The sequence below is a fragment of the Takifugu flavidus genome, chromosome 17 (genome assembly GCF_003711565.1).
Source record: "Takifugu flavidus isolate HTHZ2018 chromosome 17, ASM371156v2, whole genome shotgun sequence".
Lineage (NCBI taxonomy): Eukaryota > Metazoa > Chordata > Actinopteri > Tetraodontiformes > Tetraodontidae > Takifugu > Takifugu flavidus.
In genome coordinates, this window is record NC_079536.1 from 4,564,229 (window position 1) to 4,584,491 (window position 20,263).

Here is a 20,263-nt window from a genome sequence, read left to right on the forward strand (position 1 = left end):
AAAGTCACATCTAAACGGGCTGGTCAGATTTTTCTTTATGGACAATGGCTGCAGTCGGCCGTTTTAATGAACCCATCAAACAAGAACCCATTTTGGACACTTTAATTTGGGTTTTCACTTTGTGTGCACACGCTGACAACATTTATAATCTTGTGCTTAGCAGACTACAATCTGCAGTCAACTGCAAGTGATTTCTGATGTTTCCGTGCAGGGCATCAAGATAAACAAGCCTAAAAGCTTCACTTAGCCTCTAAAAGGCCCATGAAGATGCTAAAGTATATTACCACACTGTGGATGATTCATAACATCCTGCATTAACTTTGTCAGTTATCATCCATCACAAGGTAATAGTCTTAAATAAATCTCATAGTAATTGAGATGAATCCCTCATTTCAATGACACGCCTGCTTTTTAAGACCCAATTATCACTTGGAGCTCCCTGGCCCGGCGGATCTGAGCAGTTTGGGCTCTGGGAGGAGAAGAGGGGGCAGCGGGTTGGCTGTCTCAGCAGGCAGGAGAGGATGGAGAGATGGACTCCGTCCAAACACGGATGGATCAGCTCCTGGGCTGTCCTGCATCAGAGGGCAGCTGGATTTATGACAAACGCACACAATCTTAATTTGTGCTTAGCCCGATAATGCATCTCAAGGCCAGGAAAGTTCTGTTCCCTGTTTCTTAACTGGATGTTTCTTTAATTATATGTCAGAGGCCATAAAACTGCAGATTTTCCCACAAAGGAGCGTCTTATTTCTTGGTCATTACTGTAAATTAGATGTGACACAATTTATGGATAGAAATGCAGGAGGAAAAGTAGGTTTATTAATTCCCAAACCATCTTATTTTTCATGGCTCCGTTGGTACACGAGCCGTCTCGAGCCTCGTCCGTGTGGTACAGATGTGGGATTAAACCGACAAAGATTGTTCGGCGCCGTTCGTGGGCGCGAGTCCCCGGCGGGAAGAAAAACAAAGCTGTACAAAACTGAGCCTATAAGAGAAGACATGTACATATTCACATTATTCCTAATGCTAGATTTTTCCGGTGGCGTGATCAACACACATGATCGTTATTAATACTGAGCATCAAAGAAACAGGCGTTCCGACGGCGGGTTTAAGAGACTAATGGCCACAGAGGAAAGCCCCGCCCACCCCGTAACCATCCCGAGCGGCGTGAGTCCGTCCCCTCTGCCCCCTTATTGCCTTTTTAATAAGATGCCGTGAAATCTTTGGTGAAAAATAACAAAATGAAGAGTAGCTGCTGTTTTTTTTTCTGACTGATATTTTCTGCATTTCCGTTTGTGAGATACTTCAGATGGTTAAATGTTTAAAAGCCACTTAAAAACCTCCAACCGCGTCTCGTCCTCGTACCCCTCGGACCGATTCCACCCCTCAGGCACTCAAACACACGCAAACATCAGTGCAGCCGTCGCCTTTCCTTCCTTCCGCTCCAATTTCCTCTTTGTCCTTTTCATCCAAACGCTCCTCAGCTCAGCTCGAACCCGGAGGACGACTCGATGGCGTACAACAGTTTGTTCCTCATCAGGTTCTGGTCGCAGAACTCTGGCAGCTTGAGCAGATTCATGCAGGTGCTGGCGGTGGGCAGGCGCTCCAGGTCGTTGCCGCCGTTGTGGATGCAGAAGACCGGGTAAAGCTCCTGTTGTCATCGTCAAAAAAAGAAAAAAAAAAGAAGTTGACAAATTGGAGATGTGAGAACGTCCGAAAAGTAGACGTGAATCAACTTTTGTTGATGGTTGCGGCGTGGAAAGCAATCTCGATTAGGCAATAAATGTCAAACCCGGTAAAGGGATAAATGGTAAAAGACAGACATTAAGTGTTAAGCTAATACGGCAGCGGCGTCAATTTATTTGGAGCCTGAAAGCTCCTGGATGGGGAGGCTGGCCCGCGGCGTGACCCCCGGATGAGGCGCTGGAGAAATGGTCGTTTCATGTTGTCTAGCTGGCATTTTTTAAAACCGGCCTCCTGGCGGCGAGACCGCCTCCTCGCTAAACTGTGACACGGACGGTTTCCATCACGGCCCGCGCCGATGAGCCGTCGCCTCCCTGGTCTCGTCCCGCTATTTAAAGTGGGTGCGCGCGCTCCGGGGGCCATACTCGCCCGATTAAATGGCCCTTTGGGGGCTCAGCTGTAACGAGCCCATTTCTCTGACAATTACCGTATTAAACTATCGTTGCTTATTGAGGAAGCGCCGTTACAGCCGCCATCATTTTGGGCAAAAAAAAAAGAGAGTTTCCATCATCTTTTTTAAATGGCTTCTCCTGACAGAGCTATTTCTCCTCTAATGAATCCTGGGCCGTTCCAACGACAGCTAATTAAGCCTCCGCTGGCTCAGGCTGAGGACCGGGTCAGGGGCCGGCCCCCTCACGAATCACCGCCCTTTCTGGCCCGGAGGACAGACGAGGAAGGACTCGGTGGGAGCGGGCGATGCGCACGCTGGCCAAAGTCAAAGTGGTGAGACGAGGCGGGGGGAGCGTCCCGGTTTGGAGGTGCCGTGAAGGATTTTAAGAAGAATGTTGTTCCCTCGCTCCGCCGAAGACGCAATTAGCTTTTCATAAGTAATGACAGTCATAAAGAATAATAAAACCAATCATATGATGATTACAGCTTCAAGTTAGATTAAGTAAGACACATAAAAACTCTTTAATGGGCACACGCAACACTGGCTGCCCCCCCCCCCCTCCTTATTTTAAAGTACCTTAAGTGTCCCACAAATCACATCTGCGAGAAAGTGAAACAGCTTCCAATTAGGAATCATTTCAGAAAATAGGTTAGTGATAATGATTCAGCACCACAGAGCCCGTGTTTGGACGTTGGGGGGGGGGGGGGGGTACTTTCCTTAAATGTTCATTGAACAGGAAATTGCCGCTTTCTGCCGTGTCACGCAGGAGGCAAACGTTCAAAAGTTCAACCTGCTACCTGCTTCTGAATGGCCATATTTGCCCAGACGGATTCTCTGGCCGTGCCCAAACATAAGGGTTCTCCGACAGGGGAGGGAGGGTCATGAACTATGCGACAAAAGCCTGGGGAGTGGGGGGGGGGGGGGGGGGCAGCAGGCGGTGTTAGCTGGTTTACCAATCATAATAATGTTACAGCCTGGTTGTTCCCATCAACAGCCTGTTGTTAGTTATATAAACGTGTAGCTCCTCAGTCCTGTGAGGACCTGTACAGCCTCACCTTAAAGCCCAGCAGTGGAGGTCTGGAGCAGCTGGTGACAAACTTCAGCAGCTTGCGCTTCTCCTCCTGTGAGAAGCCTTCCACCACCTCCCAGAAGGTCTGGATGACCGGATGAGTGGCCGTGTACCCACCTGAACAGGGGCACTCACATCAATAAGTGTTACTCCTGCACCTTTTATCCTACAACACCTGCTCATACCTGAGTAGTTTGTGAACTTTTTGAGGTCGTCCAGGCAAATCGGGACATGAGCGCCTGATATTAGCACCTGTTAAAAGGTAGAGAAGTGTGTGTTGAAGTGTGTGTGCCATAAAGGTGGCGGCGTGTGCTGTGCAGTGTACCTGCAGCTCCTGCTGGTCAAACATGCGCAGCCACTCCAGGTTGACCACGTTGGCCAGCCCCTGCCTGAAGGCCAGGCAGTGGGGCCGGATCTGTTTGTTGAGCCTGTAGTCGGCCACCAAATGAATGTAGGCGATGCGGTTTGCTGTCGTCACAGGAATGTCTTTGCCTCCAGGTTTCAGTTCCACCACCTGGGTCAACAGAGCAGCAGACATTTGTTTCTCCTCATTGGAGGGTTAGCATTATCGTGGCTGCACTACAATACGACTCTAACGTCACAGATAACATTTCAGCCCTCAGATTAGTGTAGTTCAATGTCAGCGTATGTGGCTTAAGAGCATTTTAGCGGTTCTAAATATAGCGCGGCTGCTGAATGTCTGCTCCAGCACAATTTGGCCTCAAGTTCTCTTTTCATTAGCTATAAAGCAGTTAGCACTTGATAGGATGTGCTCATCAGTGTTCATAAAGCAGAATGAATGATGCCATCACGGCCTGTATGGGGGGTTGGGGGGGTCATCTTTTTACAGTGCAGGTTTTCTGCAATTGGTTTATATAATCCTGGGGGTAGAAAATAATAATTATTCAACTTTAAGATCAAATTTAAGGTCTTTAGGTCATTTGGAGTGAAACCTAACACTTGTTAATGTTATTTTATCTACAGAAATGCAACTTTTCCATGGGGGGGGGGGGGGGGGGCAGGTAGACACCAGACAGAGATGGTCCTATTCAGATAAAAACAGGATATTTGCACAAACGTCCCTTAAAGGTGATGCAGATGGAGCATTTCCTCTGTGACGCAGAACAAAAGCTGATAAGCCTCGACTTCTTTCTTCTTCAACACGACTTGCTCAGCGCCGGTGAATCATTTTAACTTTTTAAAAGAATCTCTCACAATGGATTCTGATTATGTGCTAATGCACGAGAATTACTCCTCTTATCTTGGTTGCTTTGCCTATCTCGCGGGGGCAAATGCAGGGCAGACTGCTCCCGGGTGTGTGCCTAATCTTCCACAAATTGTTTTCCCTATCGTGTTTGCGATGGCCTATTTGTGACCAGCGGGGCTACAATGTAACTTGACCATTTCAGGTGTTGTTTGAGGAGAGCTAATAATACGTGTTAAGGCCCTGAACAAACAAGAGCTCTGGGGAGAGTGCAGCTCTGAGAGCAGCTGTGGTGGCAACACATCCTCCCGAAGCCTCCAGCTTGGGAGGAGACGTGCTTAAGAGCAGAGAGCTGCTTCTTTCATGCGTGTTCTGTGATGGTTCGGCGGAAGGGTCAACAGAGACGCAGCTTCTGGGGCCGCGGCAAAACGGTTATTAATAGGAAACGAAGAAGAAGCGTTAACAGGCGTCACCTGAGCTTCTCCCAGGTCGTTGTTGACCACCGTGAAGTTGAGGCCCAGCTCCTCAACATCGCCTTCGTAGCTCTTGAGGAACAGGAGGTTGCGATACATCTCCGGGTCCAACGACGCCAGATGGTGGATGTCGACGTCCGCGCTGGTGCCCAGAAGCTTAGAGAGGAAGAAGCTGGCAAAGGGCAGCTCCACCAGCATGTTCTCATACAGCGCCTGTGGAACACCAAAGGTCACTTGAAGGTTGAGCTGAGAGAGGAAACGCTTGTGGCATTAAACACACAATAAAGCACGACTACGACAGCCAAGATAACTAAATGGACTGCAAGGAATGATTAAAACACATAATAATCACATTAAAATATAAATCACATGGCCAAATACTACTAGTGGTTAGTAGCTAGTGGAAGTGACAACATCTGGTTACATCAGAGAGACTGACAGCAGAACGTGATGTATGTGGAGCCCGCAGGCTTCTGTCCCGCCCGCCTTAAACTTCACAAATGCCGATTTTCACCTTGACCTCAAATGACATCGAGAATCCCAATCATCCAGGTGACTCATGAGCCCCAAAGCTAATGTACTGGAAGAGTCCAAAAAGGAGCCCATTGGAGGCACTAAAATATACAGGTCCTTATAAATGATAGCACTAAAAACCCTGACCGCATCAGCTAAATGGATTATAAATCCAGAGGATTTCCATAATGCATGCATCTTAAACACACAGGAGCGCATCAATCACAGCTATTTTCTAAACACGGGTTAATTGCGCAACTTCAAACATTGTCTATTCTTTATGCAAAATAATCTACTTAATGTTTGCGACATGGTGGGTGCTCATTTGGGACCATATGTGCCGGCCAGCCCCTTGAAACCTATCAATAACACTTCTGCAGGGAAGAGGCTGCAAAAAAAACCCTGTAGGCTTATTTTTTCACTGCCACTTACTTTATTTATGGATGTTTATTGCCAGAAATTGTGCCAAAATGACTTCGGCTGGAAAGAATTAATTACCGCGGCTCGGGCCTTTTAATATAAGTGAGTGCAGTGGCAACGCAATTAAAGCAGATCGCAGCACCATCAGGTGGAATAAATACCGGCCACGTTGCAGGTGCGTTCTGTTAGCTGCCAAATACATGGCTTAATTTACAACATTAAGAATCAATAAAATTATAATGCCTTTCAAACGTTTCTCTATCAATCAGGGCCCACCTTGTGCACTTCCGAAGGGAATTATCAGAGTCCAATGAGAGGAGAAGAGGAAGGGGAGGAGGAGGAGGAGGAGGAGGCTAAAAGTGTAGAGACGCAGCGTCTGAAGAGGTTGGAGGTTTTGTACTAATGAGAGATGAATGAGGCTCAAAGAGAACCTGGCGTGGGCTTTCTTACATAATGGGAAACAAGTGTGACAAAACCCTGTCGGCAAAACACTCCCATCAAGTTCAAATTAGCATCTTCAAAATCCCAAATCTGGGAGGACGGAGCATGGCGTAAAACCCCCCCGTTTTCTTCTTCCGCCCGTTTGGGGCCTTAAATCTTTCCGCCTGTCAGCTGGGTGGAAGAGTGAGGAAGAGGGATGATGACTGGCCTCTATTCTGATGTTCAATCCCATTTCAGTGAGTACCCCAGACAAGCCACTCTTGCCTGTAATACATCACCCCCGCAACAATGGCACGCCTCCGACATTAATTAACAATATTAATCTCCCGTGTCCTTTGAGACGCAGGCTGCGCCGTGCGCGCGCAACAGCAGCGGTGATGCAATCTCAATCTATATAAACGCTTGCCTTTTATCCGGGCGATAACGGCACTAAACAAATATCAATACGCCTCTCAAATGGCCACTCAAACGTCCATTTTTATGGAGAAAGAGGGACTTAAGGAAGGGTTAATTGAAAGTCAAATTCAAATTAATTTTCCCCGCCTAATTGCCTGAGCCATTAGCTATTGAGAGCACGATATCGAGGGGGCGGTCAGTTTGTAGCTGCTGATTGATCATTTGAAGAGGAGGTAGAGGTACAGAACCAGGAGGAGGAGGAGGAGGAGGATGTTCTGATATGTGGAACAGAGCATCTCTGGCCAAGCAAGAGAGAAGAGGCCTGGATATCTGACTGTAAAACAGATCAAAATGCTATTACCACATGCTTTGAATGCTTATTTATGTCCTGTCGGCGAGGGCTGGCTGATTTAGTGCCAGCCAAATGCAACCGCTACATAAACAAGAGGCAGGAATCATCGGCTAATGGAAGCCCTAATTGAGAGGCAACTTCTTGTCATGAGGTAATTCTCCTCGGGGCTGAGATAGCCCCTCGCTGGGAAGGCATCCTGGTAAACAATCAGCAGCACGTGCATTAAGGATGATTTAAGGACATTAGGCTCTAATAAATAGTGCAATCACAGGAAGGGAGGGACGGAAAAACAATGCCGTCAACGGATTATGCACAGGGTTAATTAACGAAACTGGAGCTGGGCTGGAGTTACAACCCCAACCCCCGCAGACAGATTCATAAACTAATGATGGCAATTCCTCTGAACAATGTCAGCCTCCAGAACAAACATGAAAACAAGATATAAATTTACATTTAGAGCCGATGCAACCTTGACCCCGACTGCAACTAATCTCGCTGACATTTTGACCGTCGCATGAAGGCAGCGCGTGGATGAACAGGATGTTCCTCGATGTTTGGAGACGCATGTGGACGTGACACTGACCTTCCCGAGGAGCCGGCCTAAAAAGTAGTAATGCCTGGTGAAGGAATCTCCGACCAGCATCTCGGCAGCGGGGTTGGGGTACAGCAGGCTGTCGTTGGTCGCCTTGAAGAAGCCCTGGTTGGGATTGAAGCCCGATTTGAGGAGCTCGTTGAGGAACTCGCGGAAGATCCCGCCGCCGTCGATGCCTGCCTCATCCAGGCCGTGAGCGTTGAGCAGGTGGACGCGGATCCGTTTCTTAAGATCCGGCTCTGGAATCAGAAAAGGGAGGGGAATTAAGGGAAAATGAATGCCCCGTGTAAATCTTTAGTTCTTCTTTAATAGAGGGTTGTGAAGTTCAGTTTCATATCATCCTAATTTAACGGTAAATGAGACCACTTAATTCATTTATGAACACTTCCAAAAGCCATTAAACATCTCCTTTTGCTCGCAGCATTATATAATTTATAGGCGATGTAAGGGAAAATATTTGAAAACCATATAAATGTCACCTTCTGTGTTTGTGAGTAAACATATTTACACAGGAGGTGCCACCTTGACCTGCAGAATATTCAAATTCCATGAAGAGGTCATCTTTCAGAATAATTAATGTGGGCTGATAAATCCCGGCAGCTGTAAGTTATAGACACATAAATGATATAGATCATGTCTTCAGCCCAGGTCGCCTACTACTCTTTTTAATCAGAGTGTCTCCACTCAAGTGCCCTTTCAGATTCAAACACAAAAGAGGTGACTTAAAATAATTGACTCTGCTTTTATGTGGTCCATTATAATAATCGGAACCACAATTACGCTTTCCTGAAAAATTAAATAGAGCCGAACCTGCTCTGTAATGCTACCGGGAAGCTCAATAAAACTCAGATAAATACAACAGGATTAATAAATACATGTAGGTAATAATAGAGCCAATACTGCTGATATCAGAGGGGTATAAAGAACAATCATTCACATGTTTTATGTGAGTTTCTGTACCGTTTTCCGGGGAGAGTTTATCGTAGGCGTCTTCGTAGATATAGTTCCGTCTGATGGTGACATTGATGCCATCAGTGAACGGCCCGTCCCCCTGCACCTCGCGTTTGTCAGCATAGATTAACTTCTGGAAGATCTATAGGACAAGTTTAAGACCAGTGGGAGGGTCAGAGAAAAACCCACAGCTGGGAAGTGTTTCATTCTCACTTTGGCTCTTGCTTTACATTCAGAGGCTGCTTAAATCAACACTGCATTATAAATTGCAAACAAATGTCAGGATACAATATTAATGATATATAAAACCAGCCAGATTTCAATCACAACCACTCGCTCTAAAGTTGCGCTGTTTACCTTCCAAAATAAGGTGACGTTTGTTTCTAATACAGCATTTGTGGCTGTTAGCATCTCTGTTCAGCGTGCTAAAATGCTACAGAATTGTGCAGCTTTTTCTGGTTGCTCTTGTGCTGTACCTTCACTCGTTCCTCAAACTGGACCACGAACGGGAGCTCGGTGAGGATGGCCAGATTTCTCTCTTCAGACACGGAGAGCTGTGGAGGCTCCATCCCCACTGCAGAGAACCAGACAAAATGACAACACAAAGCAGTTACACCACCCTGATTGGTTCAGAGTAACTTTTAGTTCATGTTTTTATTATAAATTCTAGCGGCGCGAAAGTTTAATGGGACACTTTCACTTTCCATTTTAACGATGCTCTGACCTCAAACGATGTTTTAAGTTTTAACTACCCTTTTTTAATTAACCCTACTCTCTTCTGTCCATACACAGGCAGAGTTTAATCCGTTAAACTGATGTTTGCCTGGTATTAAACTCTGACGGCTAGCTAAACCACTCTTCGCTCAGCTCGCTCCTTGCTCGCTGCAGCTCAATTATTCTGCTCAATTAGTCAATCTGATCTGCATTTTCCCATCAGGTTTCCATCTCTAAGAAGAAATATAGCCCTGGAGTGGTCAATATGTTGCTCATTCATCAGCCACAGGCCCGTCCATTTAAGGAAATGAGAAAAGGCCAGACAAACACTGAGACCAGATGTGGCTGAGTTCATCAGGTACTCTCACGCTAATTGAATTTATCCCATACGCCCTCTGAGTGGGATTAGGTAGATCATACACACATAGTTATCAGCTTGTTTTCACGCCATACTTCACAGAAACCCGGGATGAGCCAAATAAAGCCTTGCTTGCGTCAGTGTATTTTCCTCTGAGTGTCTCATTAAGTCACTGGACAGAAAATGCGGTAATAGATTGAGGGAGACTTTTTTTTCTCCAACACTCCAATGACTGCAAGACATATTCCTGCCATGAGGCATTTTCTCCCACACACAAAACCTCATAACTGCTCATTAAGGGAGAATCATTTTCTACAGTAGAGGACGTTTCATTTTCCATGCTTGCTCTTCTCTCCAGCCGTGAACGATACGCTTTAAGCAGATGACTCTTTATGGGAAATAACATCAGAGTCCTGTGATATATTAAAAGCAAACATGGAGAAGGTGACTTTGGGCGTGATTCTAAATGGACATTTATTGCCAAAAAAGAGCCTAATTGCTTAAAACAGTAAAAAAAACACACTGCATGAACTTGTGTAAAAAAAAATTCTATCTTCAAATTAAAATCAGCTCCCATGTGGAGTTTTAAGTCTTCTAAGTCGTAGTTAGCAGATTTATTCAATAATAAATGAGACTACCGTCCAGTGAGGACTGCAGAGGCCCGATGCGACCCATCCTTCTTGTTCGCCACACATTCCGTGCAGATGGGACGTACAGCTGAGTGACCTGCGGATAAACATTTTTAAAGCTGGCAGAAAATATTGGCCACCCTTTCATCACAATTTCAAAGACATTATTGGACCCACTGCATCAAACAACGATAAACAAAAGGGTTTCCACTCGGTCACCTTATCTGCCCGGATGTTGACCTCCTCGGACAGCCAGTGACCCGAGGGACAGAAAGGTCTTCGGATGTCCCGGGCTTTCACCATCTTCACCAAGTTGGTAATGACCTGGTCAAAGAGGGGCGAGCACGATCGGTGTACTGTACGTTTCCAAATCACAGAAATCGCACTTCAATTTAATGTAACAACTTTGGCAGGACCAACAGAAGGGTTACTTTTTTTTTACTCTCACCCAAAAGAACCTTGGTGAAAAGTCCAGAAATCCGACTATTTTCTGAACAAACCTTTTGGTTTCACCTCCTTCAGCAGGACAGACAATAATGAGCTTCCTTTGGCGATGGAGATCGCTGCAGTTATGTCATCACTTAAAGGAGCTGTTATGTCTGCCAATAACACTTAGAGCCCGTCCATTTCCATATAATGCCGGGGTGAGATTATTTCGATCTAAATGTTCTTTTCTAAAGCAAAGTCGTTTTCATAGAGCGACGATCAATCTCGGCCAATCGCCGCCGGGCAACAAGAGTCCGCAATAACGGCAAGTGCAAAATGGTGTAAGAGGCGCGTGGCGATGGGTTTGGAGCAGAACTACCCCCTGACTCCAGGAATGAATAAGCATTTCTTAATTAGCCCATCGGGTTAAGTGCAAACCTTAATGGGCCTTTCCCAAACTCCGGCGTGACATCGTTCTCCAAACATGGCCAAGAAGAAAGTTCCATTAGCAATATTAATACAAGCTTAGTTGATCATTTTCATTCAATTAACTTCTTTCAATTAAATAGATAGCTTGACAATGGAGGTGATAAAAGATGGGGAGGGGTGGCTGATGACACGGACCAAACATTAGCGTGTTAGGGGTCAGTGGCGTTAAACTGACTGTAAATCCCACTGTTCAATTTGGAAAATGCATTTCCTCTGCTCTCCACTTCTTTAATGGGTCGTTTTAGCTGACAGGAGGCCTTTGAGCAGATCCTTTATGAAAACCCCCCGATACATTCTCAACATATTTGCCACATTGGCCAGAAAACTCTTGAATGGAAATGAAACACGAAAAACAACCAAGGAACATAACGGCGAGCTTCGTATTCTGGATAAATGAGCCTCAAAGTTGGAATGGGATGTTTTCATCATCTGGGAAAAAAGGGGACGTTTTCCAGGGAATCCGGGGAGATTAAACATCTTCACCTTGAACAGCTGCACCCAGCGTTTCTGTTCGGCCTGGATGCGCTGCTGCACCTCCGTGTTGGTCTTCACGCCCACGCTCCTGAAGGCGGCCATGTACTCCTCGCGGTGCTCGGCTTTGGTCTCGGGGTAGGCCAGCTTGATGATCCCCAGGCACGCGTCCCTCAGGCAGCGAGACAGAGTCACGAGCTCCGGCAGCGTGAAGGGCATCATGGAGGACTGCGCCCGGCCTGTAGAGATGCAGGATTGATTTGCTTTCTTTTATAGGTATTGATTTTTACATTTATGTTTGCAGCAGGATGGAGTGCAGCTGATGAAAAAAAAAAAACAATATAGATTTCTTTGAAATAAAAAAGGACACAAAAGGGAATGAAGAACGGGCGGGAGAATTTACAGTTGCCACCAGGTAACAAAGTCTTGAACAAAAGGGTTTTATACCTTCAATTTCATGTCCAAAAAATTCACTGTCATGCACAGAGATCAGCGAGTGGCTGAACAGGGAGCTGAAGAGATAGAAGAGCGGGATGATGCGGTTGGAGTCTTCGAAGGACATGGGAGACCCTCGGGAGATCAGCTGCAGCAGAGCCACCGTGGAGCTGGAGCGGCGGGAGGAATCAACAGAAATAAGCGCTACTTTAGCACGTGTTTGATTTGGGGGACAGATAAGCAAACATGGGCTGATAGAGTGGATGAAAAGCGCTCACCCCGTGATCATTTTGGTGGTCATGGACGTTATCAGGTGCCAGAGGTGCCTCAGGAATCGAGCGTTGAAGGCTAAACTATAAAGAAGCCTGCAGAGACATAAACACACATTCCGCTCTCATCAACAAAATGGCTTCAGTTTGGGCCATTACAGATGAGACTACAGCAAAGTAACGTTCCATCCCTCCGCCTGCTTTGCCGAGATCTTTTACTCTTCCCTGTTAACCACAGGACACGAGTAAAGGTGGAAAAATAAATAAAAGACGCCGTTAACCGCCACTGAGCGCTCTTGGCCTTTCTCTCCTTTTTTATACCCCACGAGGGCCAAAAAGAGATTAAATGAGCCATTAAGCTTTATTTAGGCGAGGCACCTTCCATTAGTAAACTAGTTGCTGTCGAGGGTACCCAGCCTGGGTCATAAACAGCCCCCTGGCTTCCTGCTGGAGCCCCATTTAACTTAATGGCCAGGGGATCAAGACAATGGAGGACAGAGAGATAGAGAAAGCCTGGTCCTTGCCGTGACCCCGCTGCTCCAGCATGTTTCCACACTCACGGGGAATTGCATGATAAAGCTGTGGAGGGCCTACATACCTCTCTCCACTCTGGGCTGTGGCACCAAGGTGTGAAGCTGCTCTTTGTTAAAGCATGTGTGTGTCCGAATGTGTTTGACTACTCCTATACTGCCTGAGCTTTCACACAGAGGGGAAGAACAGGTGACAAAAATGTGTTAAGTAAGCTAAAAGGTAAAATAAAGGCCCCCTGCATATAATAGGCCCTTGTTTAAGAGTGGTAGTGCTGACACCTATAAGAATGCCCCCCCTTTAATGGGACAGCATCAGAAGAGGAGTGAGGGTCATATGTCCGGGATATTCTCACAAAGATTCCTACCACACTCCTTCAATCCGCCAGAAAATTCCCAATTCCAAAAATTGAAAGGGACATTAGGAGGAGAGGGTCAGGCGACTGTCGGCACGGTCTGAAAAATGGTCCGGGCCGAGCACACACCATCTGTCAGGCGTACGAGGCTCCAGAGGGGAGCGAGGGGTAGAGCAGTGGGCTCATAACAAGTGAGGCAAGTGTTTGATTGAAATGGGAAACAAAGCACTAAATGCCAGCTGACACGCTGATTTACAGCCGGGGAGAACCCAAACCCCCATTTCAATCACGGAATGAACCGCTAATAAACAAAGTCAAGACATGCGGCTGGTTGAATAATGTCTGGATCATTTCATTTTGTGATGGTGAAAGAATCTGTCGAGCAGGAGGAAAAAAACCACAAGAGCGGTGCATGTGAGGAAAGTGATACCTTAGGAATCAATGGGACCGTTTCCCACCTAAAACAGACTTTGTTTGGGGATCGTTATCGCACGACAACGCAAAACCCAGCAGCAGCCAGTCGAAAGCAAATGAAGTAACGAAGATCATCTGGGGTGACTTTCACGTGAGGCTTAGCCGTTAGCAACAAAGTGCCACGTAGAATTAAATCAAAGGATCAAAGGGAAATTGCGCCAAATATCCAAAGGCAAACAATTAAAATGAAATTACGCAATCACGCTGGAAAGAGAAGCGATCAAAAATCCATTTTTGGTCACCTGTAATTTTACTGCGGTTGCAGTTTCCCCTGAAAAATTCATTTCTCACGACATTTTACATATTTATTAAAAAAAAAGGCAGCACTTCTGGGCAGCCGGACGACTGGCCAACATCTTCCTTTTTTTACCGTACGAGCGATAAATCGTGGCGCCGATGCAATTTGCTCCCCTTAGCCTCTTGTAAAGCTATCCCGTCCACTCCTGCAGTGATTAATCTTTCCCTGCGAGCTAATTATTTTGTACAGATATCCGATAATGATGGAAGACGAAGGGCAGGATTTATGGTAAAAGTGAAGTTAAGGAATAAGCACTAAAAAATGTAAAAGGTAATAGGAAATATGAAAGGGAAAGGAGGGAGTATAGCTCGGATGAGGCGATACCGATGATCTGGGGACTCCAGCCACACTTTTGAACACAACTAGCAGCTTTATTAATAATTAACTAAAGTAGTTTGGCCATCTACAGAGCTCAGTCAGTGACTTCCCCCCACCACCTCTGACATCCCAGTCCTAATGTAATCAACCTGAGGAGGGGTAATTGCTCGTATCCAAGACTGACAGCCTCCCTGACGTCCCCTCTTCCTCTGACGGTTGTAAATGCCGGTGGGTTTGGGCCGCTGATAACTGCCTGCACTGCTTCAGCGTTATTTACATTACTGCTTACAGTGCAAAAAAACGTAAAGACCTTTTTTTTCTTTCAGTCAGGCAGGTGTGTAAACACCATCCCTGAACGCTGGGCTGGCCTCAACAAGATATTTAAATGTTAGGATATCAAATAAAAGCGGACAGTGTTTCAGGGCGGCTGCTTTACTTGATACAGTGCGGAAATGTGATCTAAAAAAGAATTTTTGAATCAGATTTCTGTATTTGTACCTGACTTTTGGCACCATGAGGCGATGCTGCACCATCAGCGTGTGGCAGATGGACGCCATCATGGTGAAAACCTCCTCGCTGGCTGAATCCCTCCACACCAAGTTGAGCAAGGCATTGGTCTGGTGCTTACTGTCCAGCTTGTGGACACACTCCTCTGTGATCAGCTGCACAGAGATTCTGCTGTCATCCTGGAGGAAAAAGACATTCCTTTCCTAAATAAAACACTATTCAACTCGACATCAACTCAGAATACAACACTAGTCTGTGATCACTCCGAGGCGTCGTGTTGAGCTGCATCTGACCTGCATGGGGGACGACTGGATACCAGTATTGTCATCGTCCTCCGAGTCGCTGCTCACTTCAGTCCGGCTGCTGCTCTCGAACACTGGCAGCAGAAGTAGGAGCGCCTGCAGACCCCGAAGGTACAGTAGGAGTCCTTCCTCTGACAACGCGCCTGCCAACACACAGCTGTGATCGTGACGTGCACGCGTACAGTAAACACACGCCTGAGTTGTGACTCTCACCTAATCGGTTCTCCCCTGCAGAGAGGACAAAGTAGAAGACCCACGGTGCCTGGCTGTGCAGCAGAGACGAAGAGTTAATGGTGGCTTGCAGAGAGCTCAGGAAGGCCTCAAACGGGAACGACACATGGGCGTCGGACAGCGCCGGGATGAAGAAGTGAAAGATTGGCTCAGTGAACGGTGCAGAGATAAACTCCTTTGTGAAGGCTGCAAATACAAACTGCCTGTAAGCAGAGAAAGAGTCACAAGACAAGTTAAACACTGCTCACAAATACAAAATCATGCATTAGAATTGTGTCCAGTTTGATTTGTTGCGTATGTTTTCACACGTGACGGGACCCTTCTACATGGACTTCAATATTGGGTCTTCAAACAGAGCGGCTGTGTGTGTGGGCCAGTCACACACATCTGCTGGGCCGAGCCGGATAATTAGCCATTAGCCTCTGTGTGTACACAGGTTTGTCTCTCTCGCCTTGCTTTTCTTCAAAGAAGAAAAGAAGCGAGCAGACATTTGTGATTAAGAATGTCCCAAACTGAGAGCAAACTCTGCCTGCCTGACTTGTCAGAGTTTATTTTACAGACTGTTGTAAATTAGGTAAATGTTGCTTCAACACCAAGGAAGAAATATAAACAGATATGCCTCATCTAGTCAATTTAGTTCGGAGTTCCAAGAATTTAATTTAAGACAGAAGCTTCTCAGTTCAGGTCCTGTGAATGATTCATTTGTCTTCATGACAGATAGAATGGGTGCTGTCACTGTGTAAATTAGTAAATTAGCCAAATAACCCTAGAGTAAACCAATACCAAACCAGCCGATACCAAACCGATGCACAACTGGGCTGCTGGATTTTGGCTGTGGACTTTACCTTGCGCCTGTTGTGCAGGAGGAGTAGGTAAAGTGCAGAGGTTTGAGGATGTGCTCCAACAGTGTGCTTGCTAGAGGGACAGAGGGAGAGTCGCTGTACTCCAAACTGGAAGGAAGCTTGTGATTCACAAGAACATATAGCGATTTGTAGTATCCTGAAAAGAAAGAGAGGGATTAAGACGACCATGTCAACAATTTAAGCTTTTCTTTCCTTCATTCCAAAGTGTTTTCATACAGATAGTGGGCAGCAGAATAATTCCTGCCATGCTTTGTGAATGAATCATGCTGCAATAACGTGTGGATACTGTGCCCAACACCCCACCAGTTATAGCTAAAAACAGCCAGGTAAACATTAGACCGTCTATAGTGACACGTGCTTGAAGAAGAAAATAAAGCCTGAACATTTATGTTACCTTTCTGTACCATATAGTGCAAAATCTGCTCGAGTAATGAAGTTAAACAAAGAGCATCTGGAACAACAGGGTGGTATGTTTTCTCTGAAGAATAGACTTCCAGCATACGCATGGGAACTGTCACATTTAAACTGTCATCCCTGCAGCACTGTAGGAGTCTATGGGGACAGAAGGGAAAAGTCAGTCTGGAAAATAAATTCCTTTCTTCTTTGCCACCCAAATCAGAATCTTAGGGCTGTACCTGCAGCAGAAGCCTAAGATCCTCTTCACCTGGAACAAACATGTTTGACTTTGTGGACCCATCAACAGTTTTACAAACTGGCTGTTAAATTTCACCAGATTCTGGCACAACCAGATCTGAAGACACAAAGAGACGGAGTGTGTAAGATACATATATTTTGGCATCCGTGCAACCATCCGTACACTAGAATAGCAACGTATTCACCAGTCTGTGGACGTCCACACTTTGTTTGTAGAAAAATATGAGTTGTCTTGACAACAGGGAGAGACGAGGACCGTCCAAGGTGTGCTGAGCTCCTCCCACCAAAGACTGGCTGACACACTCATCAAAACTAGCCCGCTGGGTGGCATACTGAATGAATGGACGTATGAAGGAATGAGTATATCTTGAAAGGTTCAAGGCTTCCCATGAGGTTGTCAAGTATGGCTTTCTTGTTCGTTTAAATTGTACAGACTCCCAGGTCTGTAAAAAAGCTACAAGAGCTTACCTGTCGTTTTAAGTCCTGGTAGCCTCGTATGAAAGATTGAATGATAATGGCATTTTTCAGTCGTTTTCTTTCATCCTGAGGATTTGAAAACAGGATCGATGTCAGCACAAAATCAACTTTTTGATTTAAGGTGGCTGATGGGAATTTTATCAACTCTTCGTCGCAGCTCGACCGCCTCCGTTTGCTTCACACCCCCCTTCCTGGTAGAGCGACACTGTCTACTGGTGTCAAAGAATCTCTCTCTCTCTTCAGGAACCTATTCATTCATTCATTCATTCATGAAATCAACAAGACACATGATGAATACCTCTCTTTTCCTTCTTTCTTCTTGTGTGCGGTGCAGCAAAGACGCTTTCTCCTCCTGGAAGGAAACAGACCTTACGCTTATCCGAAGGATATAAAATAAATGCTATAAAATGTGGAATGATTTGTTAAACTGATGTCTTACTTTTTTGCTTGCTCCCCCAAGTGACACACTGGGTCTTGTTCGGAAATCTCCCTCAAAACTAAACATTGTTAGATTATTCCCATTGACTGACTGAGTGACTTTTAAAAACCTGAGAGAGAAAATGAAAGTGAAACAATGAATCCAGAGGTCTAGTAGAAATCAACGATGTCCAAAGCAGACAGATAATTGCATGACCACTATAATCAGGCCAATTTATCACACTTTTATGCATGTGTTTACGTTTGCAATTAAAAATATCATGAGCAACTGACCGACAACCATCCGAGAGTAACCCCCAGAAAAAGTGGAAGTTTATTTACCGACTGACACGTTCATTTTCAAAAATATCCGCAATAGTTAGCTAACAGGATAACACAGCTAACGAATATGACTCAGCAGCTATTGAAGACTACACGCGGACTTTTAAGTCGTTCAATTTAAAAGCTGCATCCCAAACATCCTGTACAACATATATTAATGAGTGACAAATCGCCACGTTGATTCATATGTTTGTAAGAAACAACCTTGTTGACGTTAGCACTGCTGCTAAGTAGCCGGGTAGCTAACATCACACCGGCTAACTTGGTTGGATTGTTCTTTTACTATCTCTACGTCCTTTTTACATGAGTCACCACACCGATCACTTATTTGACAATTGCCATTGCGGAACGTTACCTCTGACGGTATAATTTAGGCATAAAACGCTCACAAAAACTCTGGCAAATCAGTCCGTAAACGTCAAGTCTTCTTTCAGTTCTCTGGCAAGAAATTAATACAACACAGTGGAGAACGGAAGTTGACGCGTCTATTTCCGGTTTGTTAAAAACTAGCCCGCCCATTGGTCCAAAAACCCGTCAATAAACCCTACGGCGTTTTAAACCCGCCTCTTTCCGTACAAGGTTCAAGGTATTGTTTATATGTTGCAGATTAACGTCAATCTAACCTAACCATGTCTTTATATGTTTTATTTTATTTCATCTGTATAAATAATGAGTGTACTTCTTTGTTCGTTCTGGTAAAAAGTGGCCATCTTCAAAAACATCCTGCAACACACCTTGGCTATAAAAAAAAAACAAATTAAAAACAGTCTATCTGAAATATTCTGAGGTTTACTCTGCTGTTTGTACCGGGAGTTGCTGCAAAGATTAACATTAGCCCTGATTTAATCATTAAGCTTTCAGAGAGAGAACTAGAAAGTCACGTAAGATCATGTCCAATTGAACAAAAAATAAAAAATCGTCATTTGTAAAGCAATTTTTAAACTAGACAAAAACACATCGTCAATAACTTTTGATAACTGTTCTATTCCCGTGTGGTGTATCCTAGCATTTCTTTCAGTGAATATAAATTAGAATCAAGAATCATGTAGTTTTTGCCAAGTTATATGAAAAAAAAAACAATTATATATGAATGTGTTCAGTAGAGCAATAACAGCAGCAATTTCTCTCTCCACCGTATCAAAAACTCTTTTAAATTTTATAACCTTTACACAAAAATAAGAAAATGATGCCTTTCGACACTTTCAATTATATGATTGAATAAAGCTAAGCTACTTAAAGGAGAAACCTTTTAATATTTATCCGTCCTGTATCATGTCATATTTAACAAACACGTCAAGTGTATGAATTGCGTTATTTTGTTATGAGATTTTATAAACTGTCAAGTTTATTTTTAATATTAAACAAGTGCTCAAAAGTATTCATTCATTTATTATAATGTGCTAAAGTATCCGTGTGAATGTTAGTTATTACTAAACAAAGTTCTGTTTGATATCAAAGGGGTTTTATTGGTTGAACGAAAAGGGCTTTTTATACATGATCACCAGTAGATAAATGGTTTTATCAGTAAAGTTATATTATTTTATATATTCTAAGTATTCTACATCCACATTTATGGCTAATCTGAAACACTTAGAAAGAAAGGTGAAATCTCATTTATAGTCGGAGCGCTGTTTCAATAAACTCAAATTAATTTTTAAAATGAAAAAACATCATTTTTCTATCACCTAAATTGGTCTTAAAAATCTCCGTTGAAAAAAAAGGATTGCAAATCTGCCCAAACGCGTTTATGGGCTAAAAATAGCGTAGGTCGCTTTAAATTGTGTTTTCATACCTTTTCCGGAAGGTAATTAATATTTAAACTATTCCGATTTGTCACTTTGATTTGTATTTTAGATAATTGTGAATGTAATTACGGAGCAAATTAACAGCTTTCAGGAAAGACCGGGTTCTGGGGTCCGGGTCCATCTGAGGCGCCTTATTAATTTTCTCTCCAATAGCTGTGATGAAAAGGGGCGATAAATCTGGGTGATCGGTGAAGGCCAATACTAAATGGCTCCATATTTCACCGCTGCTTTAATAGAAATATTCATGCGGGACACCTTAATGAAATTAAACCGGCGGAAGGCGCAGCTCGAACGGGACTCCGGCTCCGTGTCATCATCATGCGGGAGGCCGATAACAAGCGCGTCGACGGCGCGT

General features: G+C 44.7%; 1 protein-coding gene across 2 annotated transcripts; it reads right to left on the minus strand.

The window, feature by feature from the left end:
• Positions 1 to 797: 797 nt before the first annotated feature.
• Positions 798 to 18,570, minus strand: ube3c (ubiquitin protein ligase E3C). 2 transcript variants are annotated; one of them, XM_057013208.1, is made up of 24 exons: positions 18,459 to 18,570; positions 17,784 to 17,892; positions 17,643 to 17,696; positions 17,336 to 17,410; positions 17,053 to 17,199; positions 16,849 to 16,964; positions 16,608 to 16,765; positions 16,196 to 16,349; positions 15,333 to 15,553; positions 15,111 to 15,262; positions 14,809 to 14,996; positions 12,347 to 12,433; positions 12,081 to 12,238; positions 11,646 to 11,872; positions 10,467 to 10,571; positions 10,257 to 10,344; positions 9,023 to 9,120; positions 8,556 to 8,688; positions 7,587 to 7,834; positions 4,882 to 5,094; positions 3,530 to 3,718; positions 3,390 to 3,456; positions 3,191 to 3,321; positions 798 to 1,652 (listed from the first exon to the last, which is right to left on the minus strand). In XM_057013208.1, exons 1-24 carry the CDS (start codon positions 18,479 to 18,481, stop codon positions 1,482 to 1,484), a joined length of 3,312 nt encoding a protein of 1,103 aa, XP_056869188.1. In that variant the 5' UTR covers positions 18,482 to 18,570; the 3' UTR covers positions 798 to 1,481. The 2 variants fall into 2 exon arrangements, with proteins under 2 accessions (XP_056869188.1, XP_056869189.1); XM_057013209.1 differs by having other exon boundaries at positions 18,493 to 18,569.
• Between the last annotated feature and the right edge of the window lie 1,693 nt (positions 18,571 to 20,263).